The sequence below is a fragment of the Pelodiscus sinensis genome, chromosome 13, assembly GCF_052426305.1.
Source record: "Pelodiscus sinensis isolate ZL-2025 chromosome 13, ASM5242630v1, whole genome shotgun sequence".
Lineage (NCBI taxonomy): Eukaryota > Metazoa > Chordata > Testudines > Trionychidae > Pelodiscus > Pelodiscus sinensis.
In genome coordinates this window covers 34,142,005-34,168,538 of record NC_143064.1, presented here as the reverse complement: position 1 = coordinate 34,168,538, position 26,534 = coordinate 34,142,005, and the positions used below count along the sequence as shown (strand labels likewise).

Sequence of the window (26,534 nt, the reverse complement as noted above, 5' to 3'; positions counted from 1 at the left end):
GACACATTATTATTTCAGAATTGTAATTTTTTTACTCACTAAGGTATTCATTCTTCATTAATGTACATTACTATATAAGACCTGAGGCCATGCAGAATCAGGCCCATCATAGTATAGATACTCCCCATCTTGGTTGTCTATATTGTTTACAGGATAAGAAAAATAATGTTGAACTGAAGATTAAACTCTAGAGTTCATTTTGTATGCAAGGAACTTAGAAGCGCGTTTAAAAACAGTGTAGCTCCCCTTTAGAAGATAGCTATAACAAACAATCAGCATTAGAGATGAAGGCCAATTCTAAGAATGTACATCAGGTCTCTTTATGCAATTATTCTTACTGTCATCTCAAAGCATCCAAGTAGTAACTACAATTATAGCTGTTTGACTTATTCCCTTTCTATTCTTACTGATCCTTATCCATTAAAAGGTATTTGTAAACCAAGTTATATTGTTCAAGAATGCCTTCCTGTTTCTCTATTAAATTATTTAGCCTAAAACTACCAAACAGTAGATCCATTTGGGAGTATGACCATGTAGAAAGATTTTTTTAAAGAGTGGTGTGCAGGCTTGCCGACAGAGGAAGACAAAGGAGGCTGTTGCCTTGGGGCTTGGCAATTCAAGGGGGATCAGTGTTCCTGGGCACCATTGCTGGTACAGGCTTTAACTACACTAAGATTTAAAAGGTGTGATGTCACATCAGCTTTAACCTGACCAGTTGACCTTGTCTTCACTTGAGCTTCAGAGGAGCTAGACGGAACTAGATCAAGTTACCTAATGTAATCTAACACCACATAGTTAAACCCTATCCTAGTCAAACTACAATTGATTATACCAGCTGAAAATGTATACAGGAAGCCCTCCACATTCTCGGGGGATAAGTTATGGAGTCAGTTGTGAATTCTGAAATCCGCAATTACGGGCACACGTGGGGTGGTGTTCACGATAAAAAAAACCCCAAACCTACATTGTTTGAAATGAGCACTTTAACTTCAAATCAGTAGACTTCCAAATAATTTCGAACACTATGATAATACTGTATAGTCTATAAATGACTTCAACTTGAAAACTGATCACTCAAAACATTTCTTTGAACTTGCTTCCTGCAAATCTTACTGCTTCTCTGGGACGTGGGGGATTACTTAGATGGGTTTGCAAAGGAATATTGTGATGGGAAGCTGTTTAGTCTTACTCTTTAACTCCTTTAAAATTTCCCAATATGGCATGAGTGCAGCTTTAACTTTCAGGCTCTGTTCCATTGAGGCACAATACTCAAAGGGCTCGTTTACACTGGCCCCTTTTCCGGAAGGGGCATGTAAATTTCATGAGTCGTAGTAGGGAAATGCGCGGGGGATTTAAATATCCCCCGCGGCATTTAAATAAAAATGTCCGCCGCTTTTTTCCGGCTTTTAAAAAAGCCGGAAAAGAGCGTCTACACTGGCCCCGATCCTCCGGAAAAAGTGCCCTTTTCTGGAGGATCTTATTCCTACTTTAACCTGCTTACTTATACCCCCTTCTAGTGCCTAATCCACCACCTTTTAAGTTCATTTGAATTCACTTTCAATGCTTTGAGCTTTAAAGCATAGACTGGACAACTCTTTTATTAAAATATAGTATTGCCCTTAATTTCCTTAATACTTCAGAAACCTTGACTTCTCAAGTCTTTCATCAGGACAGACAGAAACTCAAAGTCTATAAGACACGAGTATCCTTTACATCAAAATATGCCAGTGGAATTTAGATTGTAAGCTCTTTAGGGCAGAGACTTTGTTCGGCGTCTGTACAGTGCCTAGCACAAAGGGGTCGTGGACCATGACTGGGACTCTTAAACATTTTCATAATACAAATCAATAAATAATACATAATAATAATGAAATAGGATTGGTTGGAATATTTTTGTTTTTATTTTATTTACCTTCCTCATGGATGTGCTCCCTTGACGGTCACTGGCAGAACTAGCGTACCTGTGAGAGAAATAAAGAAGATATTATAGAAGAAAACAAATAGAAGCCAAATATAAATGACACATTTAGGCATTCCTAGCAATGATAAATGTATATCATGTAGCTACATTCCTGTTCAGCACTTTGAAAATACACCTAATATGTGCAGTTTATACAACTGTAGTATTCAAAATGAATCCTGATCCTTCTTCAACAGTCTGATTTACAAATGGACAAATTTGGTGTAAGAAAGTTTAATACCTTTGCAAGCCTTTGTCCTATCAATCTTCAAAGTTAATTAACTGAGGTCTAACTGATACTAATATTGACAAGACATATTTTTTAAATTATTTGAAAAGTGACTCTTTTCTCTGTGTTTTTAGTGAGCCTTGTATGTTCTAGGTGGGTAAATTCTTTGTGTTATGCATCACCTTGATATCTGTATCATGTACAAATGAGACTTTATATGGCTAGAAGAGGGCCACACCAACTTCTGTAACCTTCAAGCTGAAAGAGGGCATCAGAAGATACAGTTGTTGGGCTGGTATGTAGGTAGAGTGATGCTGGAAGATGAGTTCATGCCAAGGCCCTAGGCTTGACTGAATACTTGCAAATACATAGCTGGAAACCTGTCTTGCTTACCTGTGTGTTAGCATTATCAAAATAGATATTAGATATTACATTGATAAGAATGTGTTTAGTGCTTAGATTTGATAAAATGCTTGTCTTAATCTCATTTAACACCTTTATAGTCCATGGTATAAAGTTTTATTGAGTATTTGCATTGTAAACCTCTCTTACTATGTAACTGACCAAACAGGAAAAATCATTAATTAATTATCACCCTGTATACAAGATGATCTGTTCAAGGTAAATGAGGTAATAGTGTAGCACCAAAAATTCCTGTTGACTGCATTCCTAATTACATCCAAAAAAGACAGACATTACATGTGAACTGATCCCATCAGTTTGGTCTCTGGAGTGGACAGGATAAAAATCCGAGACAAGAAAAAACTTAATCTTTTTCATGCTGTCTGAACTGTAAGGGGAAAAGATTCTTAGACAAAAGCAAAAAGAGATTCCTGTGCTGCTTAACATGGGTTAGTCCTGAAAGACATTTTGAACTGACAGATTGCTGTAACCATCATCTTTTGAATCACAGACAAGCCCATTGTGTATATATCCTGGCTCATTTTAATGTACACATCATTCTTTTCACTAGTTAATAATCTTTTAGTTAGCGTACCACAGGATTGGCTACAAGCATTGTCTTTGGTGTGAGATCTAAAATACAAATTGATCTGGGGTTGCTGATCTTTGGGACTGAGAGCAACATGAGCATTTTATGGTCTTTGGTGTAAGTGATCATTTATCACATAGTCCAGTTTACTGGGCTGGTAAGATAGCCTGTAATGTCAAAAGGAGACTGTGACTCCATTATAAAGATATTGTAGTACCTTGGGGGTTCATATTTGTTATGGGGATGGTGAAATCTAATTCTAGAACAAGCCGTCTGTTAAAGGTGTCTGTCCTACATTTTGACAGTTAGCCCTGAGGTTGGCACTCTGCATTATGAACTACTCCAGACAGCATGACAGGTAGATAGACCAAGGAACTTGTGAACAGGTGAGTGCTAACAGGGAGTTTAGAGAGGGAGTTCTCCAGGTAAAGAAGAAGCAGATACAGGTCTCTTGAGGGAAGTGTATGTTATTATTGGGGCTTTCTTACTGTGTGCTGAGCTTGTGTTTGTTCGTGTGTGGTGGTGGGTTTTTGTTGTTGTTTGTTTTTGTTTTTTTCTCTGTTTTTGAGTGAGGCTTTAGAGAGGGAGATCTCCAGGTGGAGGAGAAGCAGATACAGGGCTCTTGAGGGAAGTGTGTGTTGTGTTTGGGGCTTTCTTGCTGTGTGCTGAGTTTGTGCTTGTGAGTGAGGGTTGGTGTGTGTTCTTTTTTTGTTTTTGTTTGTTTTTTTCCCCCTGTGTTTGTGAGTGAGGCTTTTTTTTCCCCCACTTCCCCTTTGCCCTCCCCCTCCCCTTGATGGAGTTTGTGCTGTGATTGGCTGTGATTGGTAGGTGCTGTCATTGGCTGTGATTGGCAGGTGGAAACTGTTGACTTCTAATTAAAGTTTGAATTCTAGAAGTCTCTGCTGATTGGCTGAGCCTTGGTAGGGGGAGGGACTTTCAGGCACTCCAGGGCTTTATAAGGCAGTGGGCAAGCGACCAAGGAGCTTGTGAACAGGCGAGTGCTAACAGGGAGTTTAGAGAGGGAGTTCTGAAGGGAAAAGGGACGGGCGTGAGGTTCTCTTGCCTTTCTTTTTAAATCCCTTCTCCAGGACAGCAGCGATGGATGGTAATGGGTCTGCTGCTGTTACCTGCACAGTGTGTGCCATGTTTGTCTTCCTCCCAGAAGAAAGAACGGATTTCATCTGCACAAAGTGCAAGCTGGTCGACATTTTGGAAGAAAAAAATAGAGGACTGGAGGCCCAAGTGTCGACCCTACGATCGATCAGAGAGGATGAAGACTTCCTCGATAGAAGGCAGCATTTAATCCTTCAAGCACGGCAGGCAGAGGAGCCAGAGAGGGCAGTACTGGTGTGTCTAGACTACAGGGTTTTGTCGACAAAAGTGGACTTTTGTCGACAAAACTATACCTGCGTCCACACTACCTCTGAGTTCTGTCGACATAACGTCGACAGAACTCAGCAGTTTTGTCGACGCTGGTAAACCTCATTTTACGAGGCATAACGCCTTCTGTCGACAGAGTTCTGTCGGCAGAAGGTGTTATTGCATGTAAACTGTCCTTTGCATCTACACTGCCATGTCGACAAAGCAGCTTGCTTTGTCGACAGAACTGAATGTAGTGTAGACGCTCTTTGTTGACAGAAGCTTTGTTGACAGTATCTGTCGACAAAACTTCTGTCGACAAAACCCTGTAGTCTAGACGTACCCTACGTGACCAAGAAGAGAACTGGCAGCATGTAACTTCTAGAAGGAGAAAAAGGCCAACACGGGAATTCCCCAATGCTATAGAGGTAAGTAATCACTTTCAAGCTCTCTCCACAGGCTCTGCAGTGCTGAAAGCTTTGAAAGGGACCTCATAAGGAAGAAACCAGAAGGGAACACCATCTACTGGAAGGCATGGGATGCGTAGTCCTAGGGATGGGGGTTCCATGGCCACCACCCCCAAAAGAAAACGACGGGTTATGGCGGTCAGGGACTCCCTCCTAAGAGGGACTGAGCCATCCCTCTGCCGTCCAGATCTGGAATCTCGAGAGGTGTGCTGCTTACTGGGAGCTCGCTTTCAGGATGTCACTGAGAGGCTTACCAAGTTGCTCAAACCTTCAGATCGCTACCCCTTCCTGCTTCTCCACGTGGGAACTAATGATACGGCCAAGAATGACTTTGAGCGGGTTACTGCGGATTATGTAGCGCTGGGAAGAAGGATCCAAGAATTCAGAGTGCAAGTGGTATTCTCGTCCATCCTCCCTGTTGAAGGGAAAGGACTGGGCAGGGATCATCGAATGGAGGACGTAAATGCGTGGTTGTGCAGGTGGTATCGCAGAGAGGGCTTTGGTTTCTTCGACCATAGGACTCTGTTCCGAGCACAAGGATTGTTAGGAAGAGATGGGATCCACCTAACGAAGAGAGGAAGGAGCATCTTCGCGGGCAGGCTTGCAAACCTAGTGAGGAGGGCTTTAAACTAGGTTTGTCGGGGGACGGTGACCAAAACCCTGAGGGGAGTGGGAAAGTCGGAAACCGGGAAGAAATGCAGAGAGGAAGGAGCAAGAAAGGAGAACCCCTGCTTCGAATGGAGAAGATAGGGCGATCAACTGGTTACCTGGAGTGTTTGTACACTAATGCGAGAAGCCTGGGCAACAAACAGGAAGAACTGGAGGCCCTGGCCCAGTCCAAGAAATATGATTTAATTGGGATAACAGAGACTTGGTGGGATGACTCGCATGACTGGAGCGCTGTCATGGAAGGGTATAGACTGTTCAGGAACAACAGGCAGGGGAGAAAAGGAGGAGGAGTTGCACTATATGTAAGAGAGCACTATGATTGCTCTGAACTCCAGTATAAAGAGGGAGAAAAACCTGTTGAAAGTCTATGGGTTAAGTTTAAAGGAGCAAACAACAGCAGTGATGTTGTGGTTGGTGTCTGCTACAGGCCACCGAATCAGGTGGATGACGTTGATGAGGCTTTCTTCGGACAACTGAGCGAAGCTTCCAGATCGCAGGCCCTGGTTCTAGTGGGGGACTTTAATCACCCTGACATTTGTTGGGAAACCAATATGGCAGTATACAGGCAATCCAGGAAGTTTTGGAGAATATTGGGGATAACTTCTTGACACAAGTGCTGAAGGATCCGACCAGGGGCCGTGCGCAGCTTGACCTTCTGCTCACAAACAGGGAGGAACTAACAGGGAAAGTGGAGGTGGGTGACAACCTGGGAAGCAGTGATCACGAGATGGTAGAATTCAGGATCCTGACCAAAGGAAGAAAAGAGAGTAGTAAAATACACACCTTGGACTTCAAAAAAGCAGATTCTGACTCCCTCAGAGATCTGATGGGCAGAATCCCCTGGGATGCTAACATGAAGGGGAAAGGAGTCCAGGACAGCTGGCAGTATTTTAAAGAAGCCTTATTGAAGGCACAGAAAGAAACCATCCCGACGCATAGCAAGAGAGGCAAACATGGTAGGAGACTGGACTGGCTTAAAGGGGAAATTCTTGGTGAACTTAAGCACAAAAAGGAAGCTTACAAAAAGTGGAAACTTGGACAAATGACCAGGGAGGAGTTTAAATGTATAGCTCAAGAATGCCGGGGGGATATCAGGAAGGTGAAAGCGCAAATGGAATTGTGACTGGCTAAGGATGTGAAGGATAACAAGAAAGGTTTCTACAGGCATGTTAACAAGAAGAAGGTGATCAGAGAGGGTGTACGGCCCCTAATGGATGAAGGAGGAAACCTAGTGACAGATGTGAGGAAAGCTGAAGTACTCAATGCTTTCTTTGCCTCTGTAGTCACAGACAAGGTCGACTCCTGGACTTCTGCGCTAAGTGACGCAAGATGGGATGAAGCTGGACAGCCCTTGGTGGGTAAAGAACAGGTTAGGAACTATTTAGAAAAGCTAAATGTACACAAATCCATGGGTCTGGACTTAATGCATCCAAGGATACTGAAGGAGTTGGCAAATGTCATTGAGGAGTCTTTGGCTATTATCTTTGAAAAGTCGTGGAGATTGGGAGAAATCCCGGATGATTGGAAAAAGGCAAATGTAGTGCCCATCTTCAAAACAGGGAAGAAGGACGATCCAGGGAACTATAAGCCGGTCAGTCTTACCTCGGTTCCTGGAAAAATCATGGAAGGGATCTTTAAGGAATCCATTTTGAGGCACTTGGATGAGAGGAAAGTGATTTGGAATAGTCAGCATGGATTCACAAAGGGCAAGTCATGCCTGACCAATCTGATTAGCTTCTATGATGAGGTAACTGGCTCGGTGGACATGGGAACGTCAGTGGATGTGGTATACCTTGACTTTAGCAAGGCTTTTGATACGGTCTCCCACAATATTCTTGCCAGCAAGTTAAGGGAATGTAGATTGGAAAAATGGACTGTAAGATGGATAGAAAGGTGGCTAGAAGGCCGGGCCCAGCGGGTAGTGATCAACGGCTCGATGTCAGGATGGCGGTCAGTTTCTAGCGGAGTGACCCAAGGTTCAGTTCTAGGACCGGTTTTGTTCAATATCTTTATTAATGACCTGGATGAGGGGATGGATTGCACCCTCAGCAAGTTTGTGGATGACACTAAGCTGGGGGGAGAGGTAGATATGCTTAAGGGCAGCGATAGGGTCCAGAGTGACTTAGACAAATTGGAGGATTGGGCCACAAGAAATCAGGTGAGGTTCAACAAGGACAAGTGTAGAGTCCTGCACTTGGGACAGAAGTATGCCAAGCATAGTTAAAAGCTGGGGACCAACCAGTTAAGTAGTAGTTCTGCAGAAAAGGACCTCGGTGTTACAGTGTATGAGAAGCTGGATATGAATCAACAGTGTGCCCTTGTAGCCAAGAAGGCTATTGGCATATTAGGTTGCATTAAGAGGAGCATTGCCAGCAGAGCCAGAGATGTCATTATTCCCCTTTATTCAGCTTTGGTGAGGCCGCATCTGGAGTATGGTGTCCAGTTCTGGGCCCCCCACTACAAAAAGTATTTGGACGCATTGGAGAGGGTCCAGCAGAGGGTAACCAAAATGATTAGGGGATTAGGGGCTTAGCATATGACTTATGAGGAGAGGCTGAGGGACTTGGGTCTGTTTAGTCCTCAGAAGCAAAGAGTGAGGGGGTATTTGATAGCAGCCTTCAACTTCCTAAAGGGAGGTTCCAAAGAAGATGGAGAGAGGCTGTTCTGAGTAGTGACAGATGGCAGAACAAGGAGCAATGGTCTCAAGTTGGGGTGGGAGAGGTCCAGGTTGGATATTAGGAAAAACTATTTCACTAGGAGGGTGGTGAAGCACTGGAATGGGTTACCTAGGGAAGTAGTGGCGTCTCCATCCCTAGAGGTTTTTAAGTCTCGGTTTGACAAAGCCCTGGCCAGGTTGAATTAGTTGGAATTGGTCCTGCCTAGAGCAGGGGGCTGGACTTGATGACTTTCTGAGGTCTCTTCCAGTGCTATGGTTCTATTATTCTATGAACATTTTTATTCACATAAAGCAGTATGTTCTCAGCCTTTTCAGGAAAAATACAGTATTAGCCATTGAAATTGTACGTTTTAATTTAAACATCATCTATGCATTATGGTGTGTTAGTCTGAAGATGTGTATTTGAATTGTGACTTGTATAAGTAATTTATTCAACACACTAAATTGTGTAAACTTGTCATTTTCTCCTGAATAATTATACAGCCACAAGAGGGATAATATGTGTTATTCCTTGTGCCTTTGTTTTAGCAATATGTAAGGACACTTACATATACACTTCTACAAGTGACTGTTATGCCAAAACACTAATTTGGTTGGACTGGTAGGTTCCACTTTTTTCACTGAGAGGAGATCCTAAAGCTTTTCTCTCATTTTTATCATCTGTGTCAGACTTTGGAACACTGTTTCATGAGCCCTCACAATCTGTTGGACAGTTGATACTTCCCTAATGTGACATTCAGCAACTCTTCCCTCACATTACAGCTGCTAAAACACTGCTTAGTAGCACATATAATGACACAGATGGTGACTTTTCTGACCTTTTCTCTCTCAATCTTTCAGTCTGAGCTTTCCAGAGAATCATATTATCACACCAAGACCTGTAAAAAGCATTGATACATACCTAAAAAAGCATTGGGCATGCCTCTCACATTCCTGATAGAGAAATTGGCAATAATATGCAACAAACATCCCAGAGAGAGCAGAATAAGGAAGTCCATAGAGGGATGAACAATCTATAGATTCAGAAAATCCCAAATGTAGTCTCCCACTGATGTCTTAGCATTATATTTTTGGCTTGCAAACGTGGTATGCAATTGTTACATTTGCCCTCAGAAAACAGTGATCATGGCAAATTCTTCCAGACCCAGAAGCAACCTATGATAGGGAAACTGGGCACTCACTTTTAGATAGAAAATGAAAACTGAATTAACTACTGCAGCATAATCTTTATTTAGGGCCTGATTCCTGTTAATATTGAATTCACTGAGATTTTTGCTATTGCCTTTATTTTTCACAGGCTCTGTAGTACTATTTGCAGACAGCCTTTTGTAGAGTGCACCTTGGAGCCACACTACACTGGGGAAGCATCATGAGACTTTGCCTCTCAGGGGGCAGAATCTCTCTGGGGCTAGTGCACACACTGTACCATCCATTAATATGGCATCAGTTTGGGCATGTCTAGACTACATCCCTCGTCGGCAGAGGGATGCAGATTAGGCAGGCTGACATTGCAAATGAAGCGGGGATTTAATTTGCATTAAAATGGCCACCGTTTTTGCCGACTCAACACTTTGTCGGCAAAAAGAGGCAGTCTAGAGGGGGATCTGTCGAGAAAGAAAGCCATTTTCGACAGATCCCTTATGTCTCCTGCAAGGAGGTTTACAGGATCTGTTGAAAAAGACTTTCTTTCTCAACAGATCCCCTTCTAGACTGCTGCTTTTTGCCGACAAAGTGCTGACTTGGCAAAAATGGTGGCCATTTTATGCAAATTAAGTGTGGGATATTTAAATCCCCGCTTCATTTCCAATGTTGACCTGCCTAATCTGCATTCCTCTGCTGACAAAGGGATGCAGTCTAGATATACCCTTAGGGCTCGTCTACACTGGCCCCTTTTCCGAAAGGGGCATGCTAATTTCACAGGTCGTAATAGGGAAATCCGCGGGGGATTTAAATATCCCCCGCGGCATTTAAATAAAAATGTCCGCCGCTTTTTTCCGGCTTTTAGAAAAGCCGGAAAAGAGCGTCTACACTGGCCCCGATCCTCCGGAAAAAAGCCCTTTTCCGGAGGATCTCTTATTCCTACTTCAAAATAAGAGATCCTCCGGAAAAGGGCTTTTTTCCGGAGGATCGGGGCCAGTGTAGACGCTCTTTTCCGGCTTTTCTAAAAGCCGGAAAAAAGCGGCGGACATTTTTATTTAAATGCCGCGGGGGATATTTAAATCCCCCGCGGATTTCCCTATTACGACCTGTGAAATTAGCATGCCCCTTTCGGAAAAGGGGCCAGTGTAGACGTAGCCTTAGTGTCCTGGTGCAGTGATATTTTTTGACAAGTCAGTGAAGACAGAGAGGAAGATCCCTGCTCACTGGGATTACTATTGCACTTGGCCCTGGTTCAAAAAAAGGTAGATTTCTTTCCAAACTCTCTCTGACATCTTGCATCTGCCCTCACACATGGGCACATCCAATCAGGCCCTATATATTCTTAGAAAACAGTTTGTCTTCCTGACCCCTTTAATATGTCACAAGAGTGTTTGCTGAGGGCAGGCACTCTTAACTATTTTCCTCCCTTTTTAAAATTATTCTTCCCTTACACCAAGAGGCAGCTGGCACAATGAAAAAAGAAACAGAAATCTAGCAAGCCCATTATTACAGACCATAAAGGCTCTGATTTTGTGGTCCCTCTTTACTAACCAAAACTTTTAAAACTTTTTGTACATGCTTAATTCCTTTTCATAGAATCATGATATCATAGAACCATAGAGCTGGAAGAGACCTCAGAAGGTCATCAAGTCCAGCCCCCTGCTCTAGACAGGACCAATCCCAACTAAATCAACCCAGCCAGGGCTTTGTCAAGCCGAGACTTAAACACCTCTAGGGATGGAGACTCCACTACTTCTCTAGGTAACCCATTCCAGTGCTTCACCACCTTCCTAGTGAAATAGTTTTTCCTAATATCCAACCTGGACCTCTCCCACCCCAACTTGAGACCATTGCTCCTTGTTCTGCCATCTGTCACTACTCAGAACAGCCTCTCTCCATCTTCTTTGGAACCTCCCTTTAGGAAGTTGAAGGCTGCTATCAAATCCCCCCTCACTCTTCGCTTCTGCAGACTAAACAGACCCAAGTCCCTCAGCCTCTCCTCATAAGTCATATGCTCCAGCCCCCTAATCATTTTGGTTGCCCTCCACTGGACCCTCTCCAATGCGTCCACATCCTTTTTGTAGTGGGAGGCCCAGAACTGGACACAATACTCCAGATGTGGCCTCACCAAAGCCGAATAAAGGGGAATAATGACATCTCTGGCTCTGCTGGCAATGCTCCTCTTAATGCAACCTAATATCCCATTAGCCTTCTTGGCTACAAGGCTAAACTGTTGACTCATATCCAGCTTCTCATCCACTGTAACCCCCAGGTCCTTTTCTGCAGAACTACAGTAAAACTCCGATGGTCCGGCATCTGATGGTCTGGCACTCCTGATGGTTAGGCACCATCAGGAACCCGGCAGTGCTCCGGGCAGCCGGACTATTGGAGCTGCCCTGCCCCCGGCTTCTCTGATTCAGCCGCTGCTAAAATTGACTAGCGGCTGAATCAGGGAAGCTGGGGGCAGAGCAGCTGGAGTGCTGCTGGGTAGGTCCCGTAGCGCTGCCCCTCAGGGCTGCGGGACCAACCCGGCAGCACCCCAGCTGTCCCCGATTCAGCCGCTGCTGAAACTGACCAGCGGCTGACTCCAGGAAGCCCGAGGCAGAGCTATTCTGCCCTGGCTTCCTGGAATCAGCTCCTGATAAGTTTTAGCACCGGCTGACTTGGGGACACCTGGGACAGAGCAGCTGGGGTGCTGCCGGGTTGGTCTCGCAGCGCCAAGGGTTGGTGCTACCAGACCAATCCGGCTGCGCCCCAGCTTCTCTGTCCCAGGCATCTGGATTCAGCCGCTGTTGAAACTGACCAGCAGCTGACTCCAGGAAGCCCAGGGCAGAGCAACTCTGCCTCGGGCTTCCTGGAGTCAGCCGCTGATCAGTTTCAGCAGCGGCTGACTTGGGGACACCTGGGGTAGAGCAGCTGGGGTGCTGCCGTGTTGGTCCAGTAGCACCGAGGAGCGGCGCTGCGGGACCAACCCAGCAGCACCCCAGCTGCTCTGCCCCAGGCGTCCCCAAGAGCAGCTGGGGTGCTGCCGGGTTGGTCTCGCTGCGCCAAGGGTCGGCGCTACCGGACCAACTGGGCAGCAGTCCAGCTGCTCTGCTGCAGGTGTTCCCGATTCAGCTGCTGCTGAAACTGACCACCAGCGGCTGAATCAGGGACTCCTGGGGCAGAGCCGGACTATCGGAAGGGGGGGCTATGAGGGGTCTGGGGTGGCAGACAAGCAGCAGCAGGTTGGAATCCTTCTATATTACAAATTATTGTTAATTTTAACAGAAGTTGTAACTTGGGATGGATGAGACTAGGTGAAAGCATTGGTGGCTTCTGTACATTGTGTGATAGCCACAATTAGCTGTATAAATTCAGTTTTGCTCCCCATCAAGTTGACAAAGACTGTTATTTTCATTAAAAATAAATGAAATGAAATAATATACAAATGGTAAAAAAAGTACTACAAAAATTGCAAAATGTTCTCTATTGTTTTCCTCTGGAAACAAATCTTGCAACAATTTAAATCAAATTCCCTAGAAATAACAACAAAAATTGCACTGCACTGAAAACACTAATGCCACTTGTCAATGCAAATGAAAATAGCTGAATTATAAATTTTGTATAGACCCATAGTCTTACAACAAAAACATTTACAAATTCTTGACTGTAGCACTGTTGCTGAGCATTGCTATATTATAGATAGCGTATGTGACTAAAGCAATGCAAGCTACTGCATAAGGTACCTTATGTGAACAATTTGGTGTGCAACGTTGACATTACCTTATTTAGAAACAATGAAAAGGACTAATTGGTATTCACTATTAGTTAGAATCCTGACAAGAAGTTAGCCACAACAAACAAGCCAAATCATTGACAGAATTAGGATTTAAGCATGCTGTCAGTCACACATGCTTTACTGCTGGGGAGAGCATTGAATAGGAAACTGTCTGCCATTAAAATATGCAATATTTAGTTGTCTGTGCCCTCAAATATTTATATATTCATCGGCATTTTAAATGGTCATGTTTTCATGCCTTTTTCAGAAACAGTAGTTTCAGCTAGGTAATTATAGTTCCAGCCAAAGAACATTTAAATGCTTTTTCCCTAAGAATCCCTATCAGCAGCAGTATTTTAATGAAGCGCATAATCATAGAAGCTTATGGCAGATGGTATAAGTAGTTTTCTGATTTGATTAATTTAGCTGTTATGAGAAGACACATTTATCAGTTAGAACAAAATTATTTAAATATCCCCCGCTTTTTTGAAAGAGAGCACCCAGGCAGTCTGGATGATCTCTTTCGAAAAAGCACAGTTTGCATTACATAGCGCCTTTTTTCGAAAGAGCACTTTTGAAAAAAGGCGTTATTCCTCATGAAATGAGGAGTACCACCGTCGAAAAGAAAGCTGCGTTCTTTCGATTTAATTTCGAAAGAACACGGCTGTAGTCTAGACGCAGGTGAAGTTTTTTCGAAAAAAGGCTACTTTTTTCGAAAAAAACTTGCAGTTTAGACACAGCCTAATAGAAATAGCTAGGCAGTAGTCAAAAGTGACATAGATGCAAATTCTGCTCCTGCCTAATGCTTGCAGTTTGGAGGAACACTACAAATTTTATGTGATATCAGACCTTTGGGCACTGCCTAACCACCATAAATTGGAGCCCACATAATTTTCTATTCCTAGCTCTTTCACTGATTAAAAATAATTTCTTTTCACAATCAGTGACAAAGAGGCATTCATTTTAACAACCATGATGAACACTTTCAAAAAGATATGTAGCAAGAATTCTACAAAAGTCCTGAAAATTTACCCAGGGACAAATATGTAGGTGAAGTTTCAAATTGTTTTTTTCTTTTCTTTTGGCAACTGTTCCTTAGTCACAAAACTACTTATAGTGAATACAGCACTATCTTCTCTCAAGTCAGATTATTATGAGGCTTGAAAGTAGTTGGTAACTAAGAAGAGTCAACATCAAAGAGTAGAGATCCCTTTAAGAAAATCATACATTTTGGAAAGCAAACTGAAAGCATATCTATGTGTGGTTGAGGTACATAGAAATGGCAGAAGCTTGGCTACATAGGACATACATGTAGCTTACAAAGAAATCACATCTAAGTCAAATTGCAGAGACAACTTTCATACTAGGTAAAATTCACATGTTCTCAAGCAAAATATCCATAGATAAGCTGGAAAAAAATAGAAAACCAGAGCAAAGGTAAAAGGAAAATTATTTCTGATATTTAAACTTGATAAATTAACATGATTTTGACCCGTACTTGTATTAAAAGCAGCTGGGAATAGACAGTAGCAGAGAACAATCTTTAGTAGAAAGTCATATAGTAAAATTACATCCAGTTACACAGTATTACTTTTGAAGTAAATAGTTTAGAAAATAATTGTATAACTTTAAACAAAATGCCCTAAATTAATTTTCTACAAAATTAATCTTTTATTTTTACAGCAGTGAAATCCTGCATGTATTCACTATACTTAATAAAACTTTGGGAGGAGCAATTAAAGCTTCCCATATTATAGCTCACTAAAGTGCCTAATTTCTGCTTTGTAGAGATTGTTGTTCTGTCTACTACAAACTGGACAAAAACCACAGACTCATTTCTCCTAATCCTCCAAAAGCTCAGGCAATGGTGGTATCTTACAGTACAAGTTGCTATTTGAGCTTGAAATGTTTTCAATGTTCAGTACAGAAAGCCCCATAAAATATGGATCTGAAGCTATTCATAAAGAAAACCCCACTAATTCATTATATTTATTATAGTGCATTGCTACCAATTTATAGACAACACCAGTATCATCAATGATGGCAAGAGAGTTCTAGGAACAGTGTTTTTGTGGAATTCAAAAATAGCATTATGGGAGCACAGGCAAAGAAGAAGGATGGGGGAAGGAAGAGGTTAAATTTGAAGGGCAAGATAAGAGGTCACACAAATAATTATGTCAAAAACAAGAGATAATGTAAAAAGTAAGTCTATAAGATATAAATATATTACTAGATAGGTCTTGTAAAATTGTGGTGCTTATTAGAATGATACACCCAAAACATTTGAATGTCACCAATTGCTAATAAATATATTGATACACCCAAAATCCAGGAGCTATCTTGCTGTCTTTAGATACACACATTTTCATTTAAATTGAATTATATGTGGCTCTTCTACAAAAGAAGTGTGTAAACAGCTTCTATAAATACATAAGACACAAAGCTACTTAACTTCAGTTTTAGTTTTGCCTGAACTAAAGTGCACAATTGGATCAGCAGATTTTAATGCTGATTCTTTCAAAACTATTCTATCAAACACATCCTCTTTAATCCATGATATTGAACCAGTCAGTTCTATTGCTTTGTGAGCCAAAAGTTAGCACATCCCTGAGGCAGGTTAATGAAGGCTGCAGTAAACAGTCAGAAATACTTACGTATGTTGCTAACAGGATTAGCTCAAATTATTCCAGCTATCTGAGCTTTCACCTGTAAAACATCACCTACAGCTCAATTAGTAGTAGTTGGGATTTTTCAGATTTCTACAATATTGCAATATTTAATAGAAGAAAGATAAAATTCATGCTGAGTTGACCCAAATTGGTTTGTCATTTTCTCTTAATCATAAACAGCCAGGTGAATCTCTACAAACTTTTCACTTTCTAGTAGTGCCTTTCTAGCCATGTATCACTGGCACTTTTCCTTCATCTCAGAAAGAAGGAATATAGTTGAGGCCCATCAATGCTGTTACTTAATCAGCCAAAGAGATGTGATGCTGCAACCTCTGGAAATAAGTGCATTGCCTTGCAGTACACTGAATATGTAGGGAGTGAAATGATGCAGTATCTCTTAAAGTGGGCATGGGCTTGCTGTGGAAAACCGGTAGTGTACATGCACTGCTTTGTTTACCTAAAGGAGATGGCCTGGGCCGCCATTTCCCGTGGCTCCCATTGGCTGGAAATGGTGAATCGGAGCCAATGGGTGCCATAAGACCCCATGGCTATGGACCCTTTAGGTAAACAAAGTGGCACAGACTCCCTCTCCCCCCCCCCGTCCCCAGTGGCTTTCCCAAAGCAGGTCTGCATCCCACTTTGAGAAATACTGAAATGATGTATCAGAAAATCATAAAGGAGTCTCATAAAGGAGGTAGTGCAGGGTTGTGCAGGAAATCCACAAAATTTTGTCCACTTGATAAGCTGAATTTGATTGTATAGCTGGAATAATCCAAAGGATAAGAATTAGAATTTACAGTTAATTTAAAAAAATATTCCCAGTTGTTGTGCTACATAGAAAACTCTGCAACTATCACACTTACTCAACCTTATTTGCACACCTTAAAAGATTCAAAAGACATGGAAGTACACCTGTGCTGATGAAAATTGTCCATTTGTCATAAGTGGCTGATACAAATGCATCTCCAAAAATTCCAGACCTCTTTGATAGACCTGCAAACACCCAAGCTCCCTCGATGTCAAAGACAAGTATATCCATTGTTATGTTGACTAACCCACATTTTCTATCTATTCAAAAAAGAAATCCTGCTTATAACAATTCCTTTAATAAGTTGAAATAATTTGTTAGTTCTGCATGTTCTAGATATCATGAAATGAATGCAACTGCCAATACAGAACCACCACATAACAGCTACATGAAGAGACATTTTATATTTGGTGCCATTCACAAAAATTCATACTCCACTCTGATTCTCCTTTGAGAACACAATTTCATTTTTCAACAGAGAAAAAATATATTTAAAAAAACACTGCCCCATAAATTATATTGTGGGCCAGCTCTTCATCTGGCATAATTAACTCATACATCACTCAGTTGAAATCCAAGGACTTACACTGACACAGCTGAGGACGTGTCCAAATAAAATAAATATTCCTTGGTTGTGATTAATCTCTGAAGAAGTGGAACCTCACAGCTGATGTTCATATACACTAGGGAACAAATTTTAGTTCACCTAACATTTGTATTATCCTATTTCTCTGTGTATCATCTGTTCAAAGTAATAAAATCCATCATTAAGGAAAAATCACAATTGTGCCAGTGCAATCTAGCTCTCTTTCTAACTCCTAGTAAATCTGCTCTAATTTTGGCTTACTTATAGTGGATAGGCTGCGGTTAACAGATCTTGAAATAATGGCCATGAATTTGATCTAGAGGATAAGAACATTGCCTTGAGTATTGTGACATCACATCATTTCACAGGTATCTGTTTGACTAATTAAATAACAGAATTTGATGGGCCTCAGTCGTGTTCCATTTTTTTCTGAGATGAAGGTATAATCAGTGACACAAAGACATAAAGAGACTAATAAAAAGGAAAAAGTTTGAGAATCCTCTGGAATGTCGGTGATTAAAAGAAAATGACATTCTACTCAGCCTGATTTTAGCTTTCTTCTACTATTCTCCGTATATTACTGAAGTCTGAAAAAACATCTCTACAAATAATTTAGTTTTACCCCTTTATTTAGTATTTACTATATAGTTTGGGTGATAGTGGCAATGTAGCTTGTTGACATATATATTTGTATACCCTTTGGCTAGCTACTGCCTATTCCACTGGTAATGGATAGAAGTTTAAATGATTATTAGTTATAATTATTCTCAATGGTAATACAATTTTTCTGCATTGCATTGCACACAGACAAGATCTGTTTTCCATTAACTCTGGGCTCTTACTGGAGACTAATCCTTTCTTTTATTTTTTTAAATTATTTGACCAATGACCAAGATACAGAAGTATTTGCTGAAAGCTCCAGTTTGTAGTTTCTCTTATGAAAGTCACAAGCAGGAAAAAAGAAGATTTTGCATTTGTCAGAAGCTGATACTGAGGGAGGTGACTAAATGCTATGTTGTTAGTTTTTTTAAGAGAGTGTTTTTTCAATGGTGATACTATAGTACGGGGGCAACTGTTGGGAGAGAGAGAATGGAAAATTAGCACTCAAAATTGAAATGATTTTAAGGACAATGTTGGTGAACAACTAAACTCGGCTACACAATTATTTGTTCTTAATGACAGATGCAATATATCTGGGTGTTATTGCAATAATTTCATATAGAAGCTGACAAGGTCCTAAATGAATTTAGGAAACTCAACACTTTTTAAAAATTTAGTCAGTGACCATTTTAAACATTTTCCAGACTGGGCAGTGTTTAAGGCGTTCAAGTACTCATGCATAACTGGGCAATCATTTCACACCAGTCTCTGATAATAGAATTGGCTTTATAAAAAAATTAGTTTCATAAGAAGAGTCATAGCGTAATAGTAAGACATGGATGATTCAGAAAAAGACATGGATATTATTAGTTGACTGTAGTAAGGTTTTCATCTGAAAGAATTTGCATTTTTTGGCCACCACTGCTGCCTGGACATTTAAAGAATGAAAACATGATTGGAAAACTTCCTCAAATAACGGAGGTAAAATAAGACCGCAAAGTTTATCGTGGTCTAACCCAGGTTGTCTCTCAACCAAATGACCCTTCCCCTGCACTAAAACATTCTTCAGCACTCGTGTCTCACTTCCTGAGCTGCCAAGTGTAGTTTGGTCCCAGCTCAGGATTAAGATCCTTATACACTTGAACCTCCTTAATCCAGCATCCTTGGGAAATAAGTATGGAGGATTATGGAATTTTCCACACCATGGGTGTTCATATGTACTTTTTGTTTTAAAGGTGAAAATAAAAAACATTTTGCAAAGTACTGAATTTTTATTTGACATGTAACATAGAGGCTGCGTCTAGACTGGCATGATTTTGCAGAAATACTTTTAACAGAAAAGTTTTTCTGTTAAAAGTATTTCTGCAAAAGAGCATCTAGATTGTCACAGATGCTTTTGCACAAAAAGTGCTTTTGCACAAAAGCATCCATGCCCAGTATAGATGTGCTTTTTTGCAAGAAAGCTCCGATGGCCATTTTAGCCATCAGGCTTTCTTGCGCAAAAAATTAAGGTGCCTGTCTACACTGGCCCTCTTGCGCAAGTATTCTTGTGCAAGAGGGCTTATCCCTGAGCGGGAGCATCAAAGTATTTGCGCAAGAAGCACTGAATTCTTACATTAGAACGTCAGTGCTCTTGCGCAAATTCAAGTGGCCAGTGTAGACAGCTGGCAAGTTTTTTCGCAAAAGCAACTGCTTTTGCGCAAAATCTTGCCAGTCTAGATGCACCCACACAGTAATATATACAAGGTCTGGGAAGGAAGGAGGGAGAGTGGGTGAGAAGCGCACTGGGGGTGGGAGTACGGGGTCAAGGAGGGTGCTTACCTCATGAGTTTATCTCATGCCCCGCTCCAGAGGCACACGTGATTCTGTGCCCTCTCCTGCTCTCAGGCACTGCCCTCACCATTATGGGAGTCAGGGGGAGGGGAGGAATGCCTCTGGAGAAGAACTTTACTACACTGCCGTTCCCCAAGCTGCAGATGGGGAGAGGTGGCCGCAGCACACAGAGCTGCTTCCTCCTCTCCCTGCCAGGGTTTGAACCATAGATGTTACCGTATTAGGGACACATGTATTGTGGAGGCTCAAGTGTATTTACATTAATGAGAGAGGTTCAAATAGGTTATTAAGCACTTTGAGTTTTTCATTTCTCATGTAAACTTTGCTCTATTCATATGTGAAAATGACAAGGGATCTAATAGAAAGAGAAACCTAATATTAAAAGGTTAATTTATTTGGGCTAGAAGTCACAAACAGGACTGGATTTAGAAGCAGGCGTCCCAGACAACTGCACTTGACTTGGGTGCTGTTTTTGTTTGCAACAAAAGAGAAAAGAGATTTTTTGAACTAAAATGTTTCAGGTATTCTGTAGGCGGATTAATTTTTCCTATCCTCCTAAAATGTTTTAGATCGGGGTGGGCAAATTCTGGCCCACAGGCCGGATCTGGTCTGTATGTGTTAGCCCTTAGAGGGCCCCCACACTGACATATTTACCTGTGCCCCTGCAGATACAGGGGATCACAGCTCCCATTGGACATGGATTGCCATTCCCGACCAATGGGAGCTGCGATTGTTAATACCTGCAGAGGTGCAGGTAAATATAATGGCAGAAGCCCACCAGGGCTAACTCTGATGAACCTCTGCCATTTTATTGTATAGAATCTTGTGGAAATTTGCAGACTTTTAGAACTACATTTTCCTCAAGCCATCTAGAATGTTGTCAGCCATGCCTTCATGGTTATTTAAGGGACAGGGCATTGGCACTCAGTCAGTGAGACATGAGAACTAAGTGAAGTGAGAATCCAGCTGAGATACTGTGAACCTGAGAAAGTGTAATTGTATTGTATTCTATGACAGAAATAGATCATGAGTGCCAATCATACATCAAAATAATAAAATGGGGTACAAATGCAACAAAAATAAGATATTGAAAAATGTAACAAATGGAAGGGGAGGTAAAGATACTCCTCAACTGGTGAGTCATTTGGTCTTAGGCTGTGGTCAAAAGCACACCCTTAAATCATTTAAAACTGCTAAAAACATCTGAAAATGCACAGAAAATCAACACATTAATTTAAAACCTTCATTGCAGCTTATATTGCAGGTTTTCAACTTTTGACATTGAGCAAAATTGGTAGCAAGTTGCCTACAGCACTTGATATCAAATGTTTTTTTCTGCCTTACTGCCATCTATGATTGACTGCACCACTCATTCAAAAATGGTCAAGTGAAACCCATTACAGTATAGACAAAAGGGACCAAATTCACCACTGCTGTGACTCCGTTCATTTCAAATTCTATGATAAAAATAAATGTTTGTAATGAGAACATTTATAAAATTTTTAAAATAACGAGTAGTCCTGTGGCACCTTAGAGAGTTACAAAAATATATAGTATACTGAGCTTTCATGGGCAAAATCTGAAAAAAAAAATCTCAGTCTCTAAGGTGCCACAGGAGTACTTGTTGTTTTTAAAGTTACAGACTAACATTGCTACCCCTCCGAAATGTATGGAAGTTTACTTCTTGCTCAGAGGAATATAAAACAGTGTGAAGAAACCGAGGAGAATGATGGTGGGGAGGGAGGGTTGAATCTCATAGTCTCTATGATCCAAATGAAAAAATGAATCATAAGTAACTTGCCACTATACTCTGCACAGAGCAGCGAAATGTTGCAGAAAAGCCCTAGCTAGGGAGCTAGGTGAAATGGTAGATCTGTGAGTAAGAAGGGATTTTTAGTGAGAAATCCCAATAGTTTTTATTGGTCTACGTAGAAATAACTGTTCCTCTGTGCCTACTATAATCCTACCAGGGTGATGTGGTTAGACAGGTAGTATGGCTTTACAGGACTCTTTGCCTACACTCTTTATAGGGATAGCATGGCTCTATGGACACATTGCTCACAGATCTCTAGGATCCACTGACACTGAAGATTTCCAATCCTATCTTCTCAATGGACATGCACATTTCTCCATCTTGAAAGAATTAGCCAGGAATTCCATTTTTATCCTCCCGTAGATTTTCTCCAGGGAGATTATTTTGTGGCTTCATATCTGCATCAGACTACTTGGCAGACAATTTCTATCAACAATCAGAGCTAGAAAAAAAAGAGCATTCCAGGATGAACCACATGGAACTGCAACCCTCTTCCTTAGGCCTCAGCTTTTAATATACACATAATCAGTTTCAAAATTACACAAAATTTCAACAAAAGAGTCTGAGTACTTTTCCAGACCCATCTTGCCATGGGAAATCAGCAATTAAGGCTCACTTGACACTCTATTTACTTGAAGTTGTTTTCTTTAATGGATATATAGTGCACTATATTGTATATTGCACATAACAGGAGTATTTTTCAATATATTTGGGAACAGATTTTTTAATTTGCACCTACTCTGTTATATGTTAAGGTATAAATAATTTGTTTTAAAGGCCAGAATTCTGCTAAGAGAACTCCGTGGTCAGATCTCTATGACTGTTTAAAGCCCAAGTAAAGTCAACAGTGCTTTTGCAAAGAGCATAGATCTTATCATGCAGCCATCTTTGGAAGAATTGACCCATAATATATATAGCAGCTGGGAAGGTAGTTCTGAATATATTTAGGCTTGGACATGTCATCCGTAATAATTATAACTCAAGTTGGGAGTCAGTAAAGTTCCATGTCATCGAGGGTTTATTTTGTTTTAAAAACAATTGCTTTAACAACTATGTTAACAAAATGTAAGAGTGCCAAGACAAGCACTGAAAAGTTAGGAAATACTATTATAAAGGTTGCCTATGCAACCTTAAGTTGGCCACTTTGTGTGGATGCATTATAATACAGTATTTAATTACATGATCATACATGTTTTTTTTATCACAACTCCTGTTTCATTCAGTGAACAGTGCTCTGGAATGAATCAGGATTATGTAGTGAATAAGATTCATCACTGTCCCATTTGTTGCAGAAATTGGAAGACAATGAGGCAGAGGACTGCATGAGAGAAAGGACAGTGTCCAAATTAAGGAAGCTGAATGCCACCTTCAAGAACTGGAGTTTATCCTTGCCATAGAACTCCTATTTGATGCAAGCTTAACCATTAAGCCAAACAATTACACCACTTTAGACCTTAGTCCATCCCATGCTTTTCAGCACATTGAGCTACCCACATTCTCCATGCTTGCTAATCAACTGCCATGTAACCTAAGTCCTTCCATTTCAAATTAATTTTTTCTATGTTGTTGATAATTGTATGCTTCCAAGTTATTGTAGCTCTGCCCCTTTTTCTTGTTGGATTTTCTGGCTTCCAAATGAGAGCCATAATCTGTAGTCAGTTACGATCCATTCATAACATATGCCCTTGCCATTGGTGTCTTCTCTAACAAATTATTTGTGATAAAGAACTCACTGTTGCCATTTTTTCTGACTTCATTATTTCCCTAATAGCTTACTCCTAATTTTTACCAGAAGCACTTATGATTAAATTAATCTAATTTCTGAGCATCTGTTTTCTTAAATTGCCAGGTTGTCAGGTTGCAATGTCTATAACGATGGCTGAGTAGACGCTCAGTTTTATATGTAAGGATATGGTATTAAGGTTTCAAATGTTCTTAAGTTTATTGAAGGCTGTGTTCACTTTGCCAATCTTTATTTTTAATTCCTCAGCACATGTACAATCTTGGCTTATTGCGCTTCCAAGGTATTTGAATTGATCTCCCCTCTCTAGCTCTTCATCATCAATTTTGATGTTTAAATCCATGTTTCCAGTTACTATGGGTTTACATTTCTTTACATTGAATTGCAGTCCTATCTTCTCTATCATTTCTTTAACTCCATTTGTACATACTTGAAGTCCCTCAGAATTTTCATGTAGAAGAGTGATGTCATCAGCAAAATCTAGACTGAATAATCTCAAGTGATTTTAAAACATATTAATTATTTTTATATCGATTATTTTTGGTTCTTTCTTTTATGAATGCCTAATGTGAGACAGGTGAGGCCAGCCTTGCAGAAGTGCTAAGTGCTCAAAACTGCACTCAAAGTTGACTTATAAGTGTGCTCTGAGCTTACAGAATGCTATAAAAAAACAGGCCCTAGGTGTCACTGGGTAGAAACTTAAAATTAGTGTATACTTTTGGCATTAATATTTCTGAGCCTCAGTGCTAAAGCTTGAAAACAAGAACAAGAATAGCACCAGATCTCACATGAGTGTTGTGAAAATAAATTCTTCAGTGTTTATTAATGAAACATTTGGATACTATTGTGAAAGCACCATTGAAACACACACAAGAAAATTAATTTTCACACAAAGAATGAGACGAATAAAAAGAAATGCTGAATAATAATAGGCTGAGTGAGGCATTGTTTCTATGGAAAAATAGGATATGATCATGTTATTAAAGAGGTATCATAATGTATACGCAGAAGGGGTCCTCCATTAATGTTGCACGAACTACTTTAACTCTGGCATTTCCTAATGTTCATATATTTGACTTTGCAAACTTAATGTTCTTTTATGTAGTTTATTGGATGTAACCTGTTATATGTTTTGTGCATAGCCAGTCTAACTGTAAATGAATAAAAGATAGTGTCACTATTATTTGTATTTCTCAGTATTCTATTTGACCAAATACAAACACTAAAAAACAATCTGAACAGTAATTGTTCACCCCTAGTATTTATTAAATGATACTAAGAAATGTTAGTTTACATATGTCTGCATAAATGGCTAGAATTTTAAAAATGTTGATGGAACAAAAATATTCAAGGAGGACTATTTTGCTGTTGATTTCCAAAAATAGTACTACTAAACATTTATGTCACACTTTTTATTTTCAAAGTACTTTTGAAACATTATTCCTTCTAATAAGAAATGAAAAAAGTAAAGAAAGGGGAAGACATTTTCTCTTTAAACTTTGTATTACAGGTTTAATTTATTTTCATTTATATCTGATACTATTTTAATTTTTAAAAGTTCAAGAAATCTTTGCAGTCTAACATCTATATTCATACTTGCAGCTATCAGTTGAGGAAGCTGATATACTCACTGAGATCAATGTTTTTTCTCACTATAATCAGGAAATTACTTGAGTCTCTCAGAAAAATAAAACAAAACAATAAATGCAAGATGACAAAAAAGAAATTACCTTTCAGAATCTCCACCAATTGTCTCCCCTGCTCTCTGTAGAGAAGAACAAATAAAAGTATTTAGTATCTAGTTAAAAAAAAACTTCCTTGTGAGAGCAAAACCACCCTGTAGGAAAATGAGGTCACAGAAATAAACTGTAACAGCAGCTCAGTGACATTAACAGAAAGGAAACTGAAAACTTTAGTTACATTTCAACTGAAAGTGATTTCATAACAGAGATATAATGTTAAAAATCTGCATTTATAAAATAAATCTCATCTGATGATGTTATTGTAATGAAAGACAGTGTGCTTCAGGATTGAGAATTTATATTTTCTTCAGAATAGGGCATATACTATAATATTTGCATTTCAAATTAACTGAGTAAGTATTTTAAGGAAAAAGAGGAAACTCAATTTAACCTACTTTGCTGCACAGAAATTATCCAATATGAAGGTTTACATAAACATTTATATGCCCGAAGTAAGTGATCCAAGGATAAAAAAATAAAATCTTCTGCAAAATGTTTTGTTTATGAAGAACTTACACCAAGCTTTCTGAGGCGGAAATAGGGAGAAGTTTTCTCACCCATTAAGAAAGCAATAAAATAATTTATTCTCATGAAATCAACCAAGCAGCTTGAAACCACAAATATGTAAGTTCTAAAATTTTCATACAATTTATGTTTTTGGAAACACAAATAAATGTGTGTGGTTTTTTTTTAAATGAACTCTGAAAACATTTACAATTTACTAAAAGTAATAAATAATATTCCATTTAAGAGTCTAGGCATATGAAAATTTTCTTCCTCTGGTTTTCAAATGTAGTAAGATATGTATGTATCTTAACACAGGTGTATCTTAGATATAAAGTTATTTCTTTATGTCTGCTCTGGGTTCTATAGCCATAGCTGGCCCAATTCTGAACACCTGCTGTGGCTACTTTATGTGGCTCTGGAAACCCTGCTTTACCCATGCAGAAAGGGAACCCTCTACAAATGCATTGCAGGCATAGTGGCTGTCTTTGTCCCTGGCATATGGCAATTGCCTGACTCCAGGTCTTCTCAGCTAATGGAATGGCGTTTGGAGACAGAGGCAGACAGGCATGTATTAAAGAGTCTTCAGATTGCTGTAATCTAATATATAAAGGAGAATGTTTGTATGTTTGTGCTCTAATAACTTGTACACTATAAGACCTACTTCAACCAAACTTTCCATGGGATAACCTTTCTTCCAGGAGAAGGTTTTAAGGTACTTTTGGACCCAATTGGGCCTGATCTCAAACTGTAAAAATAAAAAATAACCAATCACACTACGCTTGGGGCAGCCCCGCCCACCCTAGGTCACTTGCCCGCTGCCTGTGGCCCCAAAGCGCCGTCCGGGACTCACCCCACCCTGACGCGCACAATGGCTTGGGCATCCATCCTGCCCCCCGTGGCTATGGTTACCAGGTAGTCTAAACCCCCCCCTCCGGGCACACTTGATTGGGGGAGTGGAAGAGGAGGAACCAGCTGGGAGGGGA

General features: G+C 40.4%; 1 protein-coding gene across 1 annotated transcript in view; it reads right to left on the bottom strand.

Annotated features, from left to right (window-relative positions):
• LOC102456352 (connector enhancer of kinase suppressor of ras 2-like) overlaps positions 1-25,177 on the bottom strand; it is a 104,351-nt gene extending 79,174 nt beyond the window's left edge. Inside the window, exons 1-2 of the mRNA XM_075941202.2 lie at positions 25,033-25,177; positions 1,913-1,961 (exon numbers count right to left, since the gene is read on the bottom strand). Of these exons, the coding sequence (XP_075797317.2) occupies positions 1,913-1,921 (9 nt within the window). The 5' untranslated portion in view covers positions 1,922-1,961; positions 25,033-25,177. The remainder of the gene's footprint in view (positions 1-1,912; positions 1,962-25,032) is intronic.
• Positions 25,178-26,534: the final 1,357 nt, after the last annotated feature.